This window comes from Lethenteron reissneri, chromosome 21, assembly GCF_015708825.2.
Source record: "Lethenteron reissneri isolate LAM-NWPU_2019-01 chromosome 21, ASM1570882v1, whole genome shotgun sequence".
NCBI lineage: Eukaryota > Metazoa > Chordata > Hyperoartia > Petromyzontiformes > Petromyzontidae > Lethenteron > Lethenteron reissneri.
Window position 1 is genome coordinate 3431427 of NC_083799.1, and position 23327 is coordinate 3454753.

Genomic DNA, 23327 nt, shown 5'->3' on the forward strand with positions numbered 1-23327 from the left:
ATACTGTAATTAGAATGATATGCTGTTAAGGAAAATAAATTGCAGATCGCTAAAAATAGATTTCTAAGGGCATTCACACAGGGGAGTGTGGTTGAGATGCCCTGTGGAGAGAGTGGAAACAGAAGGCAGACAACCCTCCCACGTACTTTCCCCACCATCCATCTGCCACGTGGACGGATTCTCAGGATGATAAACAAACCAACCTTATAGCCACCCCAGCGACCAATCATCAACCACCGCCGGCCACCAGTGTTTGACACGCATGCACAAACAATGGCAATCCAGTCACAGCTGTTGGATGGTTTCGGGAGGTGTCCTTTGCCACTTTGTGTGCATACTTTGGTCATTTAGATTTATTGCCACAAACACCACGTCACACACACACGACGACGACAGGCGACTGTTTTCATTAGTTTTGGCCATGTATTAAAAAAAATTCATAACATATACATATACAGAGAGAGACAATTGCATTGCAGTTGTCAGTGGCATGAAGCCAAAGAAATTATCAAGAGCTTTTTTTCTTTAATGCAGGACAGTCCATTAAAATGAAACGATCAAATTTCTTAAATCTCAGTTACTGCTGCTTGTATATTTACAACTCCATATAGTCGTTTACAATAGAACACCGAGCTACAGCACTTAGCTGTGATGCCTGATGTTGACAAACATCAAGAAACGTGAATGTTACAGTCTGCTGGAAGAGGGAGTTATGCTTTGTATATAATGTGGAATGTTGAGTTGCTGATGATGCTACATTGTTGTTAGCTGTCATGAGTAAAACACTTAAAAACTGTAAAGAAAAATTCTGTCGTAAGCATCCCCGTTAACATTCAGCAACAGTGTTGACATTCAAAAGGACATTCCCTTGTTTTATTCTCGGATTTTTTAAAGTGATTGTTCGTTATTTTGTGTATTCTATCAGTTTTGATCCACTTATATGTATATGATACAGCTTAATAAAATCCCTTGGTCATGATGTAATAATGGCTTGCTGTGTTTCCCTACATGTTCATTGACTGTTCGTAAAGTAGAAAATATTGAGGTATTACTTTTCTCCACTGCTTCTCTTTGCAGTAATGCTGACTCAATCCTCGTGCAAGCTTATAAGAGCAGTAGCCACATGATCTAATTGTTTCACGTTCATTTAAGAAAACATATTGACTGTAATCAGCATCTTAAGTGTAAGGCACTGACCAACAAAAACCTTATTTTGTTGCACATGCCAAACGCATCATTGCCGATAACTCAAACAGTGCATTTATAATTCAAATGTCCAAAAACAATGGTTTGAAACTTCGAAACAATGCAAAATAAAAACCATATACACAGCAGTAAATACATTTCGGTATGTAAATGATAAGATACAGTACCTGGTAACATAGAAATACGGTTTACAGTACATATACTTATAAAATTTAAGTAACGTAAAAATGCTAAACTGAAAAAATATCCTACAAAACACTGTAAAACACAACAATACAGCATAATTTACTCAGTTGTGTAATCGATAGGTATCCAAGACACTGAATAGCACTGAGCCATCTCAGTTACCTATTTACAATTTTTATGCTTTCCCTGGAAATTATTCAGGGAGAAAAACACAATGTTACATAGACCTTCATGGATGACATGCGTCTTGTTATATATTTTAACTCGCTTTACTACCCGGCTTCGTCCGGAACCTGGATTATTGTCTTGGATTAATACACAGCCTACGCGGAGGGTGGGGGGGGGTGCGTGACGTCACAGGCACACCGCGTGACGCTACCGCATGCGGGTGACATCATAGATGTGACGTCACCGCTCACTTGCCGTGCAAAATATATGCATTAATGCGCCCCCGCCCCCCCCCCCAAAGTACAAAAGTCAATTTTTATACCTTTTGCATCGTGTACAGCCTGGAAACTACCCACATGCCAAATTTCAAGTTTGTTGCATGTCCGGGAAGTATGCTAAACATTTCGAAACGACACACATATTCACAAATTTCCCTTTTATATATAGATGTACAAATATGAACACATTTTTCAAGCAGTGAGAACATTTCTGACAATCCCAGCTCTCTGCATTACTGCTTGTTCACTCATGTTTAGTGTTACTTGAAACAGTTTTTCAAACACTTAAAAAATGTTACCGAAAAAAGATAACTCCTTTCAAAGAGAAACACGAGCTCCTGTATTCCAGTACAAGCTTATAAATGCATGAAACATGATGCAAAGCATCAATGCTTTTGAGTTGTCCATTTTGAAATGCACACAACAGCTAAAATTGATTGTAAAAGTCGTATTTCATGACATCTAGTTTTGCCTTGGAATTCTTTGATTTTTATTTATCCGAGAGCTCAATAAAAATCTAAAATGGAACTTCTTCCTCCGTAAAGATGGGAGGAAAAAGTGCCTCTATTTGTTGCAACTATGTGAGCCTCAGCGGGGTGTTAAATTCAACAATTGACTACGGGCTTTTGTCCCTACATTGGAACTGAGGGTAGTGCTGAACAAATGGATCAGTTCACATTATGCGTGGTTTCTGTAGTGTGCGTTGGTTCCCACGTGCTGAGTGTGATGCTCACAGCTCCGCCAACGACAGTCTCATAAAAGCTGTCCTGAAATCATATTCAATTTAGTCATCCTAATTCCCAGCATTAAGTCGTGACAAAAAGTATCGTGTTTTTTTTTCAAACGACATCATTGCAGTAATATGTTTATTTTAACGGCTCGCAAGAAAAAAATGACAAAATAATTATTGTGCATCATGCTCTGCCTGGTTATGAATGTGCTTGGCTGGAGGTGTTGGATTTTTTTCAACAATTATCTGGGCAACATTAGACGAACAGCAAAAAAGGTTTAAATTTAAAAAGTAAACACCATCCAGCATTGCATGCCACATAATTATGCGATAGGGAGGCGTAACATTTGATGACTCACTTAGGACGAACATAGTCGCAGCTGTTTTTACTTTCAATGTATCTCAAACAGTTGGCAACAATATTGAGGTTGTCGCTTGTCAGGTACAAAAAAATAAACTCGGGGTGATTCAACTGTGTTTCAATGAAAAATAGCGTTCAACTAAATAAGATCCAACGTTCGTTGTAGGTACCAAAAGCATAGAGGCAATAAACCAATATAGTGGATTGCATCACGACGTATTTTTCACTCGCATATTTTCGAATTAAATTTTAATATGCATTTGAAAATATGCATGACAAAATACTGTATTTTCAAAAAAATTATAGCGTTAATAATATTAAACTGATCGGAAATTGGAAAGCCGATTTGATGACAAAGTGAATGGTGAACATTCAATGCATATGAAAGCTCTGTAGGTGAGGCCTTCTGATTGCTCAGGATCACTGGCAGTGACATGTGCCTGCATCGCACACGTCATGGGCACGTAAGACATACATCAGCGGCCCAGCATTCTTGTGCGACACAAGCCAAATGGGTGGAAAAGTCACACTGTTTGGAATGCTGCTTTGTAACAATTCAGGTTATACTGGGGATGGCTTGTATTTACTGCAGTCAGTATACCCTGTGTTATTAAATGAGAGTGGCAGGTACTGATGGCTGCTGTTGCTTGAAGACGAAAGAAGTACGTCTTCATTGTCTCAAACAAAATCCAATGCACCAACACGTGACCATTGTGTTACTGCTTCAAGGAATGCATATGAGAATTTTCAAGTGACCGTTGTGCACCTATATACACAGAGGAAAAACTCTTATTACATGTTTACATAATTATATAGATGTTGGCCTTCAGTTAACAAGACAATCTTCATCAAGATTTGGCATTTCACTTGAAAAAAAGTTTTCAATCAAAAAATCTGCCTAAATCTATATCCCTTGTTCGTGCCTTTTAAGCATTTAAAAATAACCTTTATTCATCTCAGATGTGCTCCTCAAGTTCCAACAGTTCTTTGAATACAGATTGTTAAGGCATCAAGGTGAGGAACTTGCTTTCCTCGGCCAACGTGGACAGCATGGAGCTCATGTCCCCGATGGCCATGTTGGACATCCCTGAGGTGACTGTTGGGAGCGGTGGGGCCACCCCGGGGAGTCCAATGAGGCCCATGCCAGCGGAGACCGTGCCCACCCGCCCTGGAGGGAGAGTGATGGAGTCGCGTGGGGTCGTGAGGCGTGACGATGCCTGGGAGAGATTCTGGAGGAGACTGGGACTCAGTGGGCCCGACACCAGGCTGAAGTGGTCACCATCATCCAAGATCATGGCCTCAAAGTCTATCTGAGAAGGCAGCGAGGCCTCCAAGCTCAACATGTCCATGGATGTGCTGCTCGTCACCTGATCAGCCCCTGGTGACAACATTTTCTCTGTGGGCTTCTGTAGGCTATCCCTTTCTGTCACGTGAGGCTGCTGCTGTGGCTGCTGATGATGATGGTGTTGGTGAGGGTTACAGCTCATCGACTGGCGATGGAAGTTGCCACCTCCCTCGACATTGCTATGCTCGCTGAAATTTGCCATTCCGCCATCGTACATTTGAATCTGCCCAGTATAGTGTGTCGCTGATCCACGGGTGAGCATCACGTTGGATTGTCCAGTTGCCTGCGTCCTCATTGCTCTGCTGGAATTGGAACCAAGTGCACTGACAGGTTGTACACAGCTTCCCGAGTGCGCCAACTGTTGAAGGTTTCCATTTGATGAGAAGGGGTTCTGTCCTCCACCTGACTTTGCATAAGCAGGAGGGCGAGGGCGCATCGTGCCCTGCAGGAGTTGGGTAGAGCTGTAGTTCTGCTGACCTAGGCCCAGTGCTGGATTCTGCGACTGAGATGGGAAAGCTGCACGGCCTGGGCTCACGCCTGTGTGGGCTGGAGAGCCGTAGCCCGAGTGGCCTCCCGCTCCCATCGTCCCACCTTGCTGCGCACTGCCTCGGTTCATCATCATCGTGGCTGGATTCTGATCGCCGCAGAGGCTACCTAGTCCCTGCTGGGGCACTATGTACCCTTGCTGGGACTGGGAAACGTTCTGGCTGGTCATTCCTTTGGCTGGGGTTGCAGACACCACCTGTGCACAGGCATGCAGGCCATTCCTAATCTGTGGATGTTGCATGCAGCTGGCCTGATGGCCGGGACTTGCTTGCGTGTTGCCACATGCGTGGGGCCGCTGGACGGAGCCTGGGCTCACCACCAGACCACTTTGACACACGTGCTGTGATTGCGCCTGCGCCGGGCTTGCCTGTGCTGGGCCTGCCTGCATTACGTAGCCCTGACTTGCACTGGCCTGCAGGCGACTGGGTCGTGAGGAATTAAACTGATTTTGCTGGTGCTGGGTGCTTCCGTTCGTCAGATTCTGTTGATAGTGGTTCTGCTGAGGACCCACAGGAGCCTGGTATTGGCTGTAAACTTCGTTTTGTCGCATTAACCCAAGGTTGGGATTTGTAATTGTTCTGCGGTGGGGCACAGCAGGGTTGCCACCAGGGCTGTTGTCCATGCTGCCTGAACTGACCTCATTCCACTGGATGGGCAAATTATTTTTGTTCGAATCCGATGGCATGATATGATTGGGGCTATGATACTGCGCCTGATTGGCAGGGCTCAGTTGGCAAGAATTCATTGCTTGGTGCGACTGAGAGAACCCATTATCCGTGACCATCGCTTGCTGATGGCTGGTCGATGCATTGAGGGTATTGTGATTGGCTTGACTGTACATGTTCATGGCGCCCTGGTAGCCGTGCTGCGGATCCCCGTACCCAATGCCTCCATCCACGGGGCCCGGGCCACCCGTCAGGCCGTTCTCCTCAGCCACAATGTACTGCATCAGATCGTCCGGAAGAACCATGTCTTCTTCTGGGATGTGGCCCTCTCCCTCCATCGCCATGGCCTCCATAATAACGTTTTCGCTGATGCTGGGTGGTCGTGGCGAGTACATGCTGCGCTGCAGGCTCCCGTCAGAGCGCGTGTAGCCGCTGGCCCTGAGTCCACCGCGTCGGCGGTCCGACAGCGGCAGGTGCGGCAGTATGTTCAAGCTGTTGTATCTCTGATACTGGTGGTGCTGATGCTGCTGCTGCTGCAGGTACTGGTGCTGATATTGCTGCTCCTGAAGGCGACTCTGATACTGATGAGTGGTATTTAGTGGTTGCCCAAGCCTCTGCGGCAGCTGACTGTGGAACAGGCCTGGATGGTTGACGTTATCACCGGGTTTGCGTACCGGGTCACTCGCTCTTCTCGTTCCGATGCCCGGGATCTCGTGTGGCAGCGGAGTGCGGCTCGTGCCGTAGCCACACACCCCTCCATCACTGCACCGCCGCTGCTGTTGCTGCTGGTGCTGCCCAGAGAAGTGCTGTCCCGAGTGTGATGCGGCGCTTGACTCCCGCATGTCGCCATCGCCGTCCAACATCAGGGCCATGCGGCTCCTCAGCCCCATTCTTTCCATGTGCAAAAGCGGCGTTGGGGGCGGCCCCCCTGTGGCAACTGCATACTTGGCCTTCAGACGATACTGCTGCAGAGGTGTGAGACCTGGCAGGCCTGGCAGGCCTGGCATGTGCCCTGCACCGCCGCCACCACCACCACCGCCGCCCTGGCTGGTCTGGCTGGAGCGGCGTGAGGCGTCAGTGGAGATCGGGTCGTAGGAATCGGCCGTGCTGAGATGGCGGCGGTATCCATTTAGGTGGCAGGGTGACACACCAGATGAGCGCCGGCTGCTCAGATAGGCCGAGCTCAGGTCACTGGTAGCGCTATCCCGACGCTCGTTGAGGCGGTTCAGTGACATCAGGTCACTGGGGTAAAGCTCAGGCCCGCGGGGGTTCACTGGGATTATGGTTGGGCAGCCATTGACGTTTTGGTGACCTGTGTGTTGTGAGATTCAACAAAAAAAGCAAAAATTACAATTGCGTAAAAAATACAAGTACGAACTGAAAACGAGTAAAAGCACGTGATCCGTTTTTGTTTACATTCTGAATTCATGAAATGCTTCATTTTGTTGACATCGTAAAAAAGGAAATATGTAAAGAAACAACATATTCAATTGGTTTACATGACAAAATCTGCAATAAATCAATAAGTTCTTAAACTGACAAGTGCTTTTCTATGCGTTCAAAACTATACAGGAGTCTCCTCGGGCCACCCAGAAAGGCCTTCATGAGTGTCCCGAGGATGTTACCATTGATGGGAGGCAGCTTGACTGTCCCGGGTCCCCCTCGCGTGCCCCCTCTGGTCTCTGCAGCCCACGAGTCGGCGGCGATGACGCCGCGCAGCCGCTCCTGCTTCATGTGCTCGAGGCGGTGGGCGGTGGAGGAAGCGGCCGACGAGCGTCGAGCGTGCAGCCCCACGCCGGGCCCATCCTCCCCAGGCTCCTCGCCACCAGCCCTCCACCTCGCAGAGGCCGGTGCCCTCGCCCAGCTCTGCCTCCTCCCCCTCCGCCACTACCGCCGTCGCCGTCGCCTCTTGGGTGCTGAATGGGGAGAGCTCGCTGCTGCATGACGACTGGCTCCCTGGCGACATCTGCGAGAGATTTCAGTGGGGTCACTCGCATGAAGCAGCCGCCCTGCTTTTATTTTGTGACGATATGGCGTGCGAAACTGAATAGGTTTTTCGCAATTGCGGGGTACAGCTCTTGGATGTGTTTTTTGGTTGTTACCGTGCTTTGGTCAGCACGATATCCAACTTCCCTGAAGAAGCTTCCAGCACGTTGAGTGAGACATCATTACAACATTATACGGTAGAATCCGAGAACCAATCAGAGAGCTACACAGCAGATGTAAATTAATTCGCTAATTTTACTCTGCTGCAGGAGAGGACACAGGATGATTGTCATTTGGGGTGTTTTAAACTCCGTTCATGAATACAGAATATATTTTTACTTGAAAATAACTGTGGCCTCGGCACATAAGGTGCTGTTTAACAAATTATTATTATGATATAATAATGGTAATAACCATATTTCCACATTCATTATGTCATAAAAAATGTCTACAATGTCTGTGTTGTTATATTCGAATATGTTGTTTGAAGTTTGAAGTACTCATCTGCATGTGATCATTGTGTGGTCACAGAGCTGCTGGCACGTGACACTATCTTTAATACATCATGGGACATTCATAAAGTTAACATTTCACTGCTGCCTGTAGGGGTCAAGTGATCTGGCAGCTAGACGGGTGGCTCGGGGTACAGACAACAGAAACAGAGAAAAAGGAACGGAGGCGTTACCCAGCCTGCAGGCCGAGGCCCGGCCTCAGAGCTCCCACGGCACGAGCGGGTGGGCACACAGCTCTCCCGGGAGAGCCCAGAACCCACTCCCAAAACGACGCTTCCACGCAGCGGGGGTTATTGAGAGGAGAGAGTCGCATGGACCGCAAGGTGCACAGGAGAGTTAGTACGCATCCATCAGCAGCACGTTAGTGACAATTGCTCAGAAACCGAGCTCTGGGAATGGCAAGAGCACACAAAAAAAAATGATGTCCAGTATGCAGACAGCTCGAAATGATGAAGTCACACGGGGAATGATTACATTGAAGAGCAGAAAAAGTTAAATATGGCCACACCGCATGCAGAAAACACAATCTTCATGCACAGTTATCATGCCACACCTACATATTTGTTGCTAGCTGCCAAGTAACGCACATTGACTCGAACGAGTCCAAAACTCTGAAGGCTCTCTCACCACCGATTTCTCTGATTTGACGGATTTTATCTCCACGTCATTGCCGTTTCCCCTTCTGTCGGAGTGCGTGGAGCCGGGGCTACCCAGGCCCATCTTGCCCCCCCCGCCAGGCATGCCCCCCACACCCCCACTGCCCGGCTGGTCCCTGGCCCCCCCGCCTGACGGCCCGCGGGGGTTGGGGGTATCTCCGCCACGCTGCTTCTTGGTGACGTGCGCTTCGGGCCCATGCACCGTCTTGACGTGCTTGCGCAGGGAGCTGGGATCCGTGTAACGCTTGGTGCAGCTGGGAATCTTGCACACGTACGGTTTCTGAGTTGGTGGCGAAGGACAAGACACAAGGACACATTTTGAAGTCACTCGGTGATGCTTTGCGTACATACGTTGGCAAATAAAGTTTTATCAACTGTGAGAGGTCGATATGACAATTGCAATTAGGAGAGATGGGATTTTAAAAAGGTACAGTAGTTGAAAAATGAATGTTACATATAGTATAATGTTGCTATAATCTGAGTATATTCCCATGTAAAACGATATATATTTTAAAACACATCCTCATTTCTTAAAGTTTTTAAAATATATTTCCCTTCTTTTGCACATATTTTTGTTTGTAAGAGATATTGTCTCATCGGGCTCTTGTGTGGTAAAATAAAGGTTGTTTATATTTGAAAAAGAGGAAAGAGACAACATGGGAATAGCAGCTGAGAACAACTTTCTTTGTATGAAAGTCAATCCTCAGCTCTCCCTGGCCCCTGTTTCCCACTGTACATCTGCACTCTGACTCTCTAGGCCAAGCTATACACACTGAGCCAAATGCAGCAGTGTGCGCACCAACACACTAGCCTCCAGCAATCACCTTGGCTCAGGACTTGCCTCACTCAAATGTGGTGCAGACAGCGTAAGCAGTCCCATTCTCTTTGGCATACTTTCAAAGAAGCCAACAATCCGTAGGTGGATGTGGCACATTCTGAATTTAAAAGGCCTCAAGCCAAGTTTTCATCCCATTCCTTTGAGGCGAGATGGTAGCAGATGGGACCACTCCTCGAGGCCAGGCGTGGGTAAGGAAACTTTTTCTTGTATTTAAAAAGTATTATAATTAATGTAATCAAGCATGAATATAAATAGTATCTCCTTCACAGATCCTTCAAAGTTTATAAGCAAATATCACAGGCTGCACAATTTATCACCGTGACAGTAAAATAGGGACTATCATACTATGGGGACCTCATTTGCCAGTAAAAATATGATAATTGGTTCTTTACCCTTCTATCTGGCAACAAAACTGACACCTTTTTGCAAGGAGTCATGTTTGCATAGACCGCAATACCTGCAGTCATAATACAAACAAAAGAACATAACTCTGATAATGTGCACTGTCCTTGAAGTTGATTGGTCCACACCCGAGACAGCTTTCCTTCGAGCCTAGTCTCATATGGGTTGGACCAGATGACGCCAAAAGGCGCCTTTTGGCGTCATCTGGTCCAACCCATATGAGACTAGGCTCGAAGGAAAGCTGTCTCGGGTGTGGACCAATCAACTTCAAGGACAGTGCACATTATCAGAGTTATGTTCTTTTGTTTGTATTATGACTGCAGGTATTGCGGTCTATGCAAACATGACTCCTTGCAAAAAGGTGTCAGTTTTGTTGCCAGATAGAAGGGTAAAGAACCAATTATCAGGGACTATCATAGTCAATGCCAGACAGCACAAGCACTGGTGATGACTGTGCAAAGCATGCCATACAGTCAGAGCTTCTCTATGATTAAAATCTTGAAATACATTCCATACTTGACGTCTTTTTCGTAACTGTGCATGTTGTAAAGTCCATAAAAGGCTTTTACTGTATCCACGATGAATTGATAACACTCCCAAGAAGAATCGGAACTTTATCAGATATTTGAATGGGAGCACGGAAATTGTTCACGATGCACAAGCGATGCTGCACACTGTCCCATTATTTGCCTTATATTGAATAGTAGTGTACGAGGCCACGTTATCTCATACACATCAGGTCCAGCAAAAACGAAAACTGAGTCTGGTACAAAAACTATTTACCAGGCCCTATCTCCATGGCTGCTTCTGGTTCCTAGAGCAGCTACCTCAGCACGCCCAGCAATAGCAAACACCATGCCCTACAGGACCTAGTTGATTGAAATTTAGAAACAATACAACCATAAAAATTAAATCCATATATTCAAGAGATGGCTCCATCCACGAGGGACTTACGTCCATACGTGACGTTACAGAAACGACATTCTGTGCACCCTCTAGGGGGCGTTTGGGGGCGATCATCGAGGGATGACACTCACCTCGTTGGAGTGCGTGCGGTTCTGGTGCTTGGCACGGTCGGACGCGTTGGAGAAGGCCTTGTTACAGCCCTCGTGCTCACACACGTACGGCTTCTCGCCCGTGTGTGAGCGCAGGTGCGTCTTGAGGTTCTCCAGCCGAGAATAGGCTTTGGCGCAGCCCTCAAACTGTGCACGATATTCATGAATGCATTGATTCACAAACGTTGCTTTATGGGACATTAACACATAACCGAGGTGTGAGACAAGCCTCACCCATGAGACATTACAAGTAACAGCGGTTGTCGCCGGCGAAGTGAAGTGGACTTTCCACCACTGGCTCAGGACCAGTGATGGGGATGAGCGACCATTTATTTTCGTACGTTTTAGATTTTTTTTTTATGTTTTAGACCAATATACACAGCATACAAATCTTGCAAACGAACTGCAACACCAGTTTACATCTACGTGCATTCTTTTTACGTATAAATTATGTGTCAGAAAAAATAGATTAAAAAAATTAACCGTCATAGAAATATGCATTGTCCTGTGTCAAAATATAAGGATAGAGGGATCAGTTCAACGCACAAAGAATAAAACGTATTTGTTACTCATATCCGTAAAACACAACAAAACCGTTAGTAATTCACCTTGATCAATTAGAAGAAATATTAAATAAACACCAGTAAGCCTAAACATGGCCTTATTAACCCTGCTGGCACACGAGCCTGCTTGAGGTGGGGACGCCGCCATATAGTGCCGTCATTGTCTCATCGAGGGATATTAATTATGATGGCCTTCAGCCCACGGCCAATTTCATGATCGAGGCCAGACAGTTACAGAGCACAACCAGTGATTGTTTCCCGGCTCTGATGAACCGAATCGGCACAGGTCTCCGACCCACTGAGGCACAGTAGGTGCTCGCCGCCCTGCTGAGGCTTCCCAGCGCCACGCGTGGCGGTGCTGCACGCCGCGTAAAGCTGCTGATGGTGAAGTGAGCGGTGCGAGATCTGAGTGTATGGGTGCAGAAGGAAGGTTTGCCACCTTTGACGGTCAAAAAACCAGGACATATCTTTGGAAGGACATCTCACAATACTAAAAAATACGTGCAAATTGCTTGTTTTAGGTGGTGCGTTGTTACGCGACAGAAAATAATCATGACTTTGAATGTCCCTGGGAAGAATGAGATATTTTCCCAGGATGGCTTCCTCAAAAAGAGTGACAATCCTGAGAAAATTGGGGCAGGGGGGGCAACCCTAGCAGAGGGGCGGCCCGGGTGAGGCTACGCCCGCTGCGAGCGAACGTACCGTGCACTTGTGGGGCTTCTCTCCCGTGTGGCGCCGCATGTGCACCACCAGCATGTACTGCGCTTTGAAGGGCTTCTTCTCCCGGCTGCAGTCACGCCAGCGGCATATAAACTCCTTGCGCTCCCCGTGGATGTGCTCGTTATTGATGTGCTGCAGGCAGAGCAGAGCAGGTCGCAGGTCAGAGACGGGCAAAGAACAAAGGTACACAATGTGAAGAATAAGAAGAGCATAAAATTTTAAATTCTGGTACGAACAGAACATTTCCCGCCAATGTTTGTGGCAAACAGCGTTACTTTTTCAAAGCTATCATCAGTCATATCTTCACTGCTGGATGGAGGCCTTCCCAAGTCATTTCCATCACTCACGGTCTCGTGACACAAGAATCTATCAAGTTCGTGCACAGAAGCTGCTTTTATCACTCCATCTCCACGGTGGCCATCCTTTCAGTTGCATTTACCACCTTTGCCTGCCACTCCATCATTTAAAATATTACGTTTTTTGTGCTGTGGTATGTGAGAACTTGGATATCGTCATACATTTGCACGGAGTTAAAGGACCTTTTCAGTCAACACTTTAGAAAATTCTGGAAAATTATTTTCAGATGCGATATAATTCTTCACAGATGTATTCAAAAAACAACTTTATCATTACAATTATTTTACCTGTCACGCCACAGTGGAGTATGTGCTACGGGATGGGTTTGTGCTGGGTGAATTCCGTATTTTCGATAGGAGTTTAAATTATACATTTGCAATGAGCCGGCATTATGAGACCAAAACTGCACAAATACCCCAAGGTGCTACATCCAGGACTCACATTGCAATACCCAGTTAATTATAGAGTTATAATATCTGATCGTTAATATTTATTGTTACCGCTGTCCATTTATTCAACACAAAAATTGTATCCAGGCATCCAGGTACACAATTAAATTTTTACGTAAACTGTTACACAAATTTGAACACCAAGATAAACAGCGTTTTCAGTTGCCATAAGTCTGCAGATACTGAAAATGTGCCAAAAATAACCCTTAAAATATATTTAATATTTTATTATGACATGTATTGTACAGTTCATTCCTGGAAATGCCTCCTCTGTGGCAGGCGCATATGTCACCTTCAAATAATGATGTACGAGAAATGAGAACTGTTAAAAATTAATGTGGCTTTGTGCAAAGGTAGCCAATTGCATACATGATTCCTCAGGGATCTCGCAGTGATTTGTTATTTTAACTTTGCTCCTGAGAAAATCGCTGCATATCTTTACAATAATGTATGCACGAGTGGACAAGCAATTTAGCGCCATCCATCAGCATCCGTATCATATAACTACACATTTGTTCAAGTAAATATCATTCTAATAAACATTTTTCTCCAGTACAGTGCTGAAAGGTTGATTCGTCTTAACGTCAATCTGCAATCACCAACTGAACTTTTTGCCCAATTGAGATAATTGTTTATTAAAGACAGCACGCCAATTAATTATACGGAACCCAAAGTAAAGACATCTCCCGCCCGCTGAGCCTACACGCCATCGCATCATCGCATGTTGGCGCTTTGCGGGGTCGACGTGCCGCTGGTAATTACACCTGGATTAATGGGGTCCCAGCATCCATTTCCTCAACCCCGCACTACAGACCTAGTCACACACTCCTGAGCCACGACCCAAAATAAATCAACGCTGGGACCATTCCTCACGGAAATATGACACCCGTGTCAAGGTCCTTCTTGGCAGCATGCCCCCCCCCCCCCCCACCGGCCAGCCGAACGCAACGCCGCTAATTCTGACGCACGACCGCCGGTGGGGGTTAATACACTGCCCCACGAGTTAACAGTGTCGCGGTGGCATTTGTCAAAAAAAAGAGAGGACCGGGACAGGGGTTGGCCACCCGCCACCGCTCATTTTCCCTGCGTTAATTATCTGGGGAAAAATTAGGGGGGGGGGGGGGGGGCAGCTGCGTGAATAACGCCTGTCGCCGAGACGGATTGCCGATGCGCAGGCACAACGTTTGTTGAACACGGAGGCGCGGGATCAAACCCCGCAATGCGCCCAGAGGTGAGGGCCCACGACGCGAGGCGTCCACTCACACATCCGAAACGAGCCGACGAGCAGCGCACGACAAAACACGGCGCTGAGTGAGACTCTCGCGGTGACCACTAGATGGTGATATGGAGACTCCACGAACATTGGTGAGTTTGACTAATCCAAGACACCCAAGTCACGAACGGGTGTAAATTTGTCTATCGTACGTGAGCACTCGTGGGTGTTTGCTTGTGGTGTGCAAGTTAAATGTGGGACGGCTGAATACATTGTCTTATCACCGACTCCACATTTCACACAGCCTCCACAAGCGAACCTGGGCATGCAGCCCAGCTCAATTATTAGGTATGGATCCTGCTCAGGAAAGTAAGACGCACTTGGAAAGTGTGCCCCGTGTCAATTAAGTTAAACTAATCTAGTGGCACACACACACGCACACGCATCCTGGATTATAACAGACACCCCTCAAACTTTTGCTTTCATATACCTTGGAAAAAATGCATCTTGCGACGCGAGGAATGCGGTCTATGTTTTATTACAGGGGCACGAGATGGCTGGCTTGCGCAACTCACGTGCACGAGCTGTTCCTGGGTGTCGAACTCGCGCAAGCACTCCTCCCAGTGGCAGTTCGTCTCGTACACAGCCTCGGGCTCCTGTTTCAGCTCGTCGCGGTCAGCATCCTCCTCGAGCTGGGTCATCTGCTCCTGCTCGCGGGACCAGCGGCGCCACGTAAGTCCAACGTGAGAGACGCCGGAGAGCCACACGCTAGACGTGGGGATTCCTTCCCTGGCCCGTGCGCCGTCTCCCTACTCTGTAGGATGGATTGCTTGGTATTGTCGTCCTTCCCCCGCACCTACGATTAGCACGGTTGGCTTCGTACGGTGTGAAAGAAGTTCAACACACATACGACCGGGTTCTTCTTTTTTTTACGATCAGTGGAAACAAGAAGATGCTCGGTGTAGTCGGCACTTTGCTTCGTTCATCATTTCGTAATTTTTTTTTAACTTTGCTTTATGTAAACCCCCGCCTCTCGCTCACTCTCTCGCTCACTCTCTCGCTCTCTCGCTCTCTCTCGTTCTGCACGCAGCCCTTCTCGCAGTCCAACGGCCTCCGACGGGTAGCTCATAACATCATCCAGTGGCTCGTGGGCCAGATGCGACCGGTGAGTGTTCTTGGGCTGGCTACGCCGAGCTATGACCCTAGTGAGAGATGGTGGCTCGCCGAGACATAAAGAGATACAGATTCGTGAGATGATGAAGAGATAGAAAAGATAAACATGAGAGCTGTAGACAAGAGATAGAGATTAGCGATACAAAGTAGAGATAAACAAGACAAGAGATACAAATACGTGGTCAAATTTACAGATGTTATAATATCACGTGACATCAAAACATGTGACATGTGACGTCATGTGGCCCACCAACATTCGCTCACGTTATAATGTGGTCCACTGGAAAATATAGTCCAACAAACCTTAGTATAGATGCTTTTGGGAATGATGTTGGTTGATGAAACCTACGTGACTTTACCGAAAGCTTCAAATCAAGATTTACAAAACTGTTCCCAACTGTCAACTGAGAGAATGAGATAAATGGGAGAATGGTTTAAAAACTTCTAAAACCCCCATAAGTATAGCATGGTGAATATATGCTACGTCTTTTTTTTACATAAGTAAAAATTCATAGTTCGTACATCACAGTTGCTTTCCAATCAAAATAAGCCCTGTCTCTACTCTCTGCAACAAGAAAAGAAAATACTCAGGTCAGTGCTGTGCCTGAAAGGTGACTTACAGGCAGGCAAATTACGTTTCTTACAATAAATATTAGTTCCATTTATGAATTAAGCCAATGTCTTTAAACACTTCTGCCAACTACCATACATAGGGCACATAACCAATTTTGGAACATTTTATATCAATAAAAAGTAATTTCAATCAATTAAATACCCACTGACCATAATAACTCCATATTTTAAAAGGGAATCCTGGTAGAAATACAATGTGAACGAATACTCTGTTCACAATCTCTATCATTCGCCGTTTGCTATTAAGGGGCCTTTTCCCTTGAAAACAGCTTTTGTCTTAATTTAAATCAGTGTTAAACTAACAAACTTTGAGCTCACGATAATAAATATCTTTTTTTGTGTTTTATTTTAAAGGTCGCGTCAAGCAGCTTCACAAGTAAGATAAACGCAGCTGTCCACATTTATTCATACACAACTCCGAAGCTGTGCGCCGTTTTCCAAGACACTAATCACAGCGCTCAGAGCCTGACCCAGAGCCAAGAGTAAACAGGAAGGCTGCCAGCGCGAGTTCACTCACAAAAAACGAGGCCACAAATCAGAACCCGAGCGTGCAGCGATGTTAATTCACCGACCGAAGGGCCACGTGTTTATGTACAACAGCTGAAACGCCTCTCGTTTGTGCCGCAAGCTTGCTGGTGCAGCGCCAAGCATGATCGTTCTGCTGCGTGCTAGTTTATGATTTCCCGTGCCTTGTAAACAGCACCTGCCGCCCGTCTCGCTGCCTCACCGAGAGACAACTGAGTTGCAGCTACAGACCCGTGTCGTCTCCTCCAGACCCGTGCCATCTTCCCACAGCCATTATCAGTTGGCCTAAGAGCTCCATGAGGAGGTGGGATGCAGTCTGGACTATTGAAAACGAGATAAACACGTAATGTCAGAGGTTGTTCACGGTTGTTTGGCAAGACCGAGTTCATGGGACACACGCCTGAAGCTAAAAATGCTTCAGAGTATTGCCATTAATAAATACTACATTGTAAAAGAACACAAAACACACGCAATATACTGTACCGTGAACTCGTAACTATAGCAAGTGGAAGGCCACGCTGGAGATTCATGCTAAGCAAGGGGGCCAAAGTGGCTGAGCAAAAGTGGTTGAGGGAGAAGGAAGGAAGCAAAGAGAATGTGGAGAAAAGTATTGAAAAACTTTGAGCAACCACAGTGATCAGCCGTCCTCTGGTGCTGGATGACATGCTGCCCGCACGGTGTGTGGCAAAGGCACCAGCTTGAGAATCGGCCTCTTTAGCCACTAATGGTGCCGCATTGTGACTTACAGTCAATGAAATCCTTCAGCGCTGACACCATCGTTTTACGAGACGGACGGATGGCATGAGACACACATGTTTGGATAATGGCCATTCTTCTTTTGGCTAAGCTAGTGTGATGTGCATTATCATGTGGTCAATACAAAATTACTGTCATGGTGGGCTGCAGATGAGGTGGAGTTGTGGGCCGCTGGTAGATGAGTCTCGTGGATGCCAGTCACACACGTGCCATTTACCCACCCGACGGTCGCTCCTCTGACATTCACCTGCGTGACGAGTGCAGCCGCCATGGCCGAGACCTCGATCTTGGCCTTGGTGCGTTTGGTGTGGGCCTGCGGGTCGCCCGTGCTGCTCACAGCCGCCTCGCCGCCCGACTTACTCTGCAGGGTGGCAAGCAGGGGGGCACGGCTTCAGCTACACGTGCCATCCGTGAAAGAAACAGCCACTGTGATGAGAAATTTATCTTCACGCAGTTGACGCCTTTCACGTTCATTTCTGTCCTCCCATGCTCACACGACACCCATTTTCTTACATGAAATGGACAGACGGATGCCATTGATGAATAATTTTGATGACTATCTGCTTTCATTGAATCAGCCCTCTTGAGAGGGAGATGCAGGGCTAACACCGCTGTGTAGGCAGCAGAGCGATGGCCCCTGTACTAGCCTGGGAGCGATGGAAGGGGCAGTACCTCCAGTGGCGTCGGTCCGGCCTGATGAGCCACCGGAGCCCAAATGATGCCGCAAGGGGGTGTGCGTGGCGGAGAGAGGCGGCAGCGGTGGCGTGTGACCGAAGGACGAGCGCTGCCTGCTCAGGATCTGCTGCAAGGCCATCGGTGTGGGGGCACTCGGGAAGCCGATGGCCGGGCTGGGTTCAGATGCAACCAGGAGGGAAGGGACAGACAGCACCCACATTTTTAGATGCCACAGTGATGGATTGATTGCACGAACGCATGATGGAAAATGGACAAGTGCGGTGATGGAATGGCAGCCAAAAGAAGGGAATACGTCCCAGAGGACGACCGACCCCGGCAGACTTGGAATAGTTGGATTGTGGGAACGTGGGCACATGAGGTGATAGTGTAAGAAGGCCTCCATCCAGCAATACATAGAAAATGTTTCACGATAAGAATCAATCCACCGGCGGTTGGTGGACTACTCATGCCACGACGGTCACGGCGTTTGATGTTGCTTCACCACGCTGGTCAGTGTGGGCTTTGGGGAAGTGGGCTAGGGGGAGGGGGGTATGAGGACCAGTTCAGATATCACTTGCCACCGATGTTAGGCATGGTCGCGAATGAAAACTCGGGTCGCAGAGTTCATGGAGCAGTGCACTAACCACTGCACCACTGCCCTCTCCCCCATCATGATGTTGATCGTGATAACTTCAATTGTTTGAAAACATCAAATGCGATTAAATGCACCTGTATTGTTTATAAATCTGTATCGTTAACACATGCGTTAAGCAATGATGTTGAATCATTAGATGAACCTGAACAGCAATTTGCCACAAATACTGACTCACTGAGATTAAATAACCACACAAGATACACTCCACAATGTGTGTGTGTGTCGCTCGAATTGTATATTTCAGCACTGCTCTTTCATTTGCATACACAAAAGTAGCCTTCGCGATATGAGATTAAATTCATATGAAAATCTCACAAAAGGAAAATGTTAGACGTGCTCACTGTGAACATTAAATATTTACTCCATAAGCGTCTTAAAAACCACGTCAGAGCTGAGTGACCTTTAATACCCAACTTCAGGTTTATTCACAATAAATTATAAACGATGTGCTGCGTCCTCGCACGGGGCCCTGTCCCTGCACCTTCTCACCCCTGCCGCTCTCCGTACCGTGTTTATGCATTAATATTGGGCAGGGCACGATAACTGTTGTAAAAATGATCCAATATGAGCAAAACTTTGCTCTAAAGTTTTTGTAGCTTTTAGGGCCGTAACCCAATTAAAAAGCAGACAAATTGATAAAAGCATCTCAGTCAAAAGGACTATTTGCAAATACGCAAACACATTTTGCTTTGACAAGAACCTGCCGGCTTAAATAATCTGATGAATATGCATTTTTTTAAATTCCCAGTTTGTTAATGTCTCAGAACTCCATTTCACCTGACAGCGCTAGCCGACAGGTGCCCGTAGGAGCCGCTGGCCGCCGAGCTGCTGCGCGAGCTGCTGAGGAAGGCGAGCAGCGAGTTGGGTGATGAGCGGATCATGGCGTGCAAGTCCAGCCCCGTCTCGGACGCCGGCGAGATAGACAGTGCCCGCTTGCGGCTCAGCCGGGCGCCCCCCACGCCGGCAAACGCCCCCGGTGGACGTGGGCTCGAGTAGCGGGAGGCGGCTATAGGGGGGTGGCAAAAGAGGCATTGACCCTGGCGTCAGCCTCATCTTCAGAAATCCTCACCGTTTTTTTTCACGACAACGTCATTGACAAATCATTGAGGTGAGGACCACGCGTACGACCGAGACAGCAAGACGTGTTTGAATGCACCAGATGTAGTTTTGATAACGATGTGCTTGGGTTGGCGACATTGCCTAGCGGTAGTGTGTTTGCCACTGGTTCGACACGAGGTTCACGGGTCGATTCCGGAGGTCGCCCCTGGGTAATACTGCACGTGTATTTAACTGTAAAAAATACAACGCGCCATCTGCTTCACTGTGGGCGTTAAAGATCCCGTGACATCATTCGCAAGAGTAGGCCCTTGTATTCTGGCGTCATGGTCCGAATTTGCCAATTTTTTTAAGTTACTGGTAAACAAATGAATTGGAATTGTATGTCGCAACCTGCTGCTGGAAAAGAGTCACGAGACTCAGTTAGGCGTTTATGGGTAAACAAGCTTATAAAAAAAAGTTTGAAATTAATAATTAGAGAGGTTATTTATTATTATTTTTTTCCATCAACCAAAAATCTGTCTATTACTTCACCACGAGGTATTAATTTAAGAGACCACATGCTGATGATGAGGCTCCGTGTAGTAAAAGCCAATGCAGGATTTTCTTTTTTTTTATTAATAATCATGGAAAACATCATCCACTGCTTGAAAAGAGTATAATTTCCGCAGGGTATTAAATTTTGGCAAAACATCCCATGTATTTATTTTGTTACACACAATCTGCTGAATAAGTACATAGATGCATGCCATGTAGTATTTTGATCCTTTTTTGTGTTCGCGGTGATTAAAACGATAAACTTTCTCGGACATTGAGACACCCACAGCAGCATGAATCACACTGTCCATTCTGCTCCAGTAAATATTGTGGGTTTTCCTCTCCTCTTCCACAGACATAAATATGTAGGATTCTTAAGATTCCAAAAAGCTCAAGGATCAAAGGCAAACTAAAGCTCCCCTGCCAAGTAAAATGGAAGAAGCTGGACGTATTACAGCGAAACAAGGCAGATGGGACAAGGGGGCCTATAACTTTAACGCTGCTCTGCTTGAGTTGAGTGCAATTTGAAGCACTGGCGTTTATCCAGTTCGCATCTCATCCTGCCTTGCGTTTTGCCACAGCATTACAAGAGCTACCATTACACAAACTTTATTTTCAGAGGTTTGTGCGTGTGTTTTGTATTGTGGATATTCGACTGGAATTCACGCTTGATCGGAGGCAAGGGACAGTGAATAAGCCTTCTGGTCCTTGTCCAGCGCACGCGAGCAGCGCTGATTAAATAATATCCGACTGTTTGTACACATGCACACCGCTTGCTGACTGTGAACCACTGAACCGGGAAGAAAATTTATCTTCTGTGAAATCACCTGTGCAGTCTGCCTCATTAATAAGGCCCGCTCGCGTATTCATAAGCCGAATCAAACCCGGAGAAAAGGGGGGATTGGAGGAGGATGAAAAAAATCCACACAGCCATTTCTCAGCGCTGCCCCGTGCATGATTTACGACGGCCTCGCTGCGTGTGAGCTCCCGCACCATTAATTTTGTGTAAACCTGCCCGCCTCGGGCCCCCCAAATAAAACCCGTGTAAGCAAGGAATCACCGCAGGCCCACGTGTAAAATGAGCAGGCGCATTCTTTATTCAGATTTAGACGTATTGCCCTGTCAGGAAGGACTGCACTGCGCATTAGGACTGTAGTATTACGCCGGGCGGTAATATCCGAGGAGAAATGGTGTGCAGTCACAAGAACAGCATCCCCTTAGAGCCAACGCTGAATGAAAGCATTCCTCCAGTGACCTTAAAGCAAAAACATCGCCGAGCTTGACAGTGGAAGTAGAAGACAGACCTCCTCTAGCCAGCTGAGAGGTAAATTCATTCCGGTCGTGACGTTAAACCACGTACGGCGATGTTGTCACTGAAAGATCACTGTTCAGGAAGCGAGCGGAAGCCACTTCAACTATCCTTCCCTCGTCTGGTTCAAGAACCCAAGTATTGTATTTAGAAAAAATGATTGCAAAAAGCCATATATTATTTATGATACCATTAAAGGCATGTTTTATGTATTTGGCCTAAATATTGATGCATCAAACACAGCACTGTGCTTCGTGTTTATTATTGCTCAGGCATCAAAATGTGAAATGTTGTTTTTTAATAGGATCAAGGATTTGGTTTCAAGGCCATAAGTCCATAACTGCCATCGTCACCTCGTGCCAAAGCCAAGAGACGTTTACCAATGGCTGAGCGCCACGTTGAAGATTTCACTGTCGGCAAGCCCGCCTAGGGACTGGCCTCATGTTATCCCAAAACGCAATGACCAATGGAAAACTGACCACCGGTTCCAGCTCCACCCATGAACCAAAATCTACAAAAAAAACACCAGCTGGATCGTGGCTGTTGGAATCTGTTGTCGGCAGCAAAATAGTCTTCCAAATGCTGAGAGATTCCTTAGGGATCGAGGAAGAGGGAGGGCCACTTGGGGAAGGTGTTATAGGGGAGGGGTAGTTTGGGGGGGGGGGGGTGTGGCAGAACAGCTGGGTGGATATCCTCTACGACAAAAATACTTTGTTAACATTCACGCCGAGGTGTCGGCCAAAATCGATTCCCTGACACTTCTGCCCATCCAGCTGTCAGCGCGAGGGCCACTCTGTGCCGATGCACCAAGAGACGACATAATCTCTATATTCTCGCAGCTGTTCACTACACCTCATTGTTTAATGGACCTTTCACCAGAGGCTTGTACTTAGCTTTTTTTCCGGCCAACTCCTGTTTTACAGGCACAGACTAGAAGGAGATCTCCAACAAATGCCAATTTAGTCTATAAAATTGGACAATTTGATGAAGTTTTTTTTTCACTTGAGGCATTAGAAACTTATACAAATCTTAATAATTTATTGTTTGTCATTTCAGATATTTTTTTAAATTAAAGGTTGATGGAAATGCCTTTAAATAAATAAGTGTAAATAAGTGACAACATATCTTGTCTTGGTAGCGCATTTCGTCAAGGGGCACCAGGGAGTCGGCGTACTTTTGCATAAAACACCGCAAGCGATAACATTGATTTAGTTTATCTTTGGTCAGCTTAAAATACCAACGGAGGTGTTTTATTCAACTAATTGCTGCCGAGGCCTACTGGTGAAAACCTGGGACCTACCGTCGAGGTGGTGCATGTAGTCAAGGGGCAGGCCGGTGGGGCCCAGGGACGGGTGGGGTGGCAGCATTCCCGTTGAGTAGGCCGGACTCCCATGGCTGGCCATGAGCGCCAGGTGCTGGTAGTACTCGGCTGAGGCGGCGCCAGGTGGCGGCGTCGGGAAGGTGAAGGCCCCCCGCTCTTTCAGGGCCTCATGGGAAGCTGAATAGGCCACGAGGGAGACAGGGCAATGGGACGACGATTTGGTGAGGTTCAGGGAAAGCCACACAACTTGACTTCCTGACATCTGAACAATAACAAAGCCCGTGGTAATTAACATGGGCCAATGTTATTAAAGAGGTATGAAACTAAAAATGTGCAAATAACATAAACACTTGTGATTTTAAATTTAAATATTAAAAAAAACATCGTTATGGGTGTGTATTAAAATAACGAAGAGATAGACCACAAATGTATCTTTAACTGGATACAGATT

The 23327-nt window shown here is 46.8% G+C and overlaps 1 protein-coding gene across 1 annotated transcript in view; it reads right to left on the bottom strand.

Annotated features, from left to right (window-relative positions):
* Nucleotides 1-340: 340 nt before the first annotated feature.
* LOC133345064 (zinc finger protein GLI4-like) overlaps nt 341-23327 on the bottom strand; it is a 63001-nt gene continuing 40014 nt past the window's right edge. Inside the window, 11 exon segments of the mRNA XM_061555473.1 lie at nt 341-6797; nt 7111-7312; nt 7314-7451; nt 8611-8919; nt 10917-11081; nt 12200-12349; nt 14812-14943; nt 17571-17686; nt 17999-18171; nt 19431-19659; nt 22856-23053. Of these exon segments, the coding sequence (XP_061411457.1) occupies nt 3931-6797; nt 7111-7312; nt 7314-7451; nt 8611-8919; nt 10917-11081; nt 12200-12349; nt 14812-14943; nt 17571-17686; nt 17999-18171; nt 19431-19659; nt 22856-23053 (4679 nt within the window). The 3' untranslated portion in view covers nt 341-3930.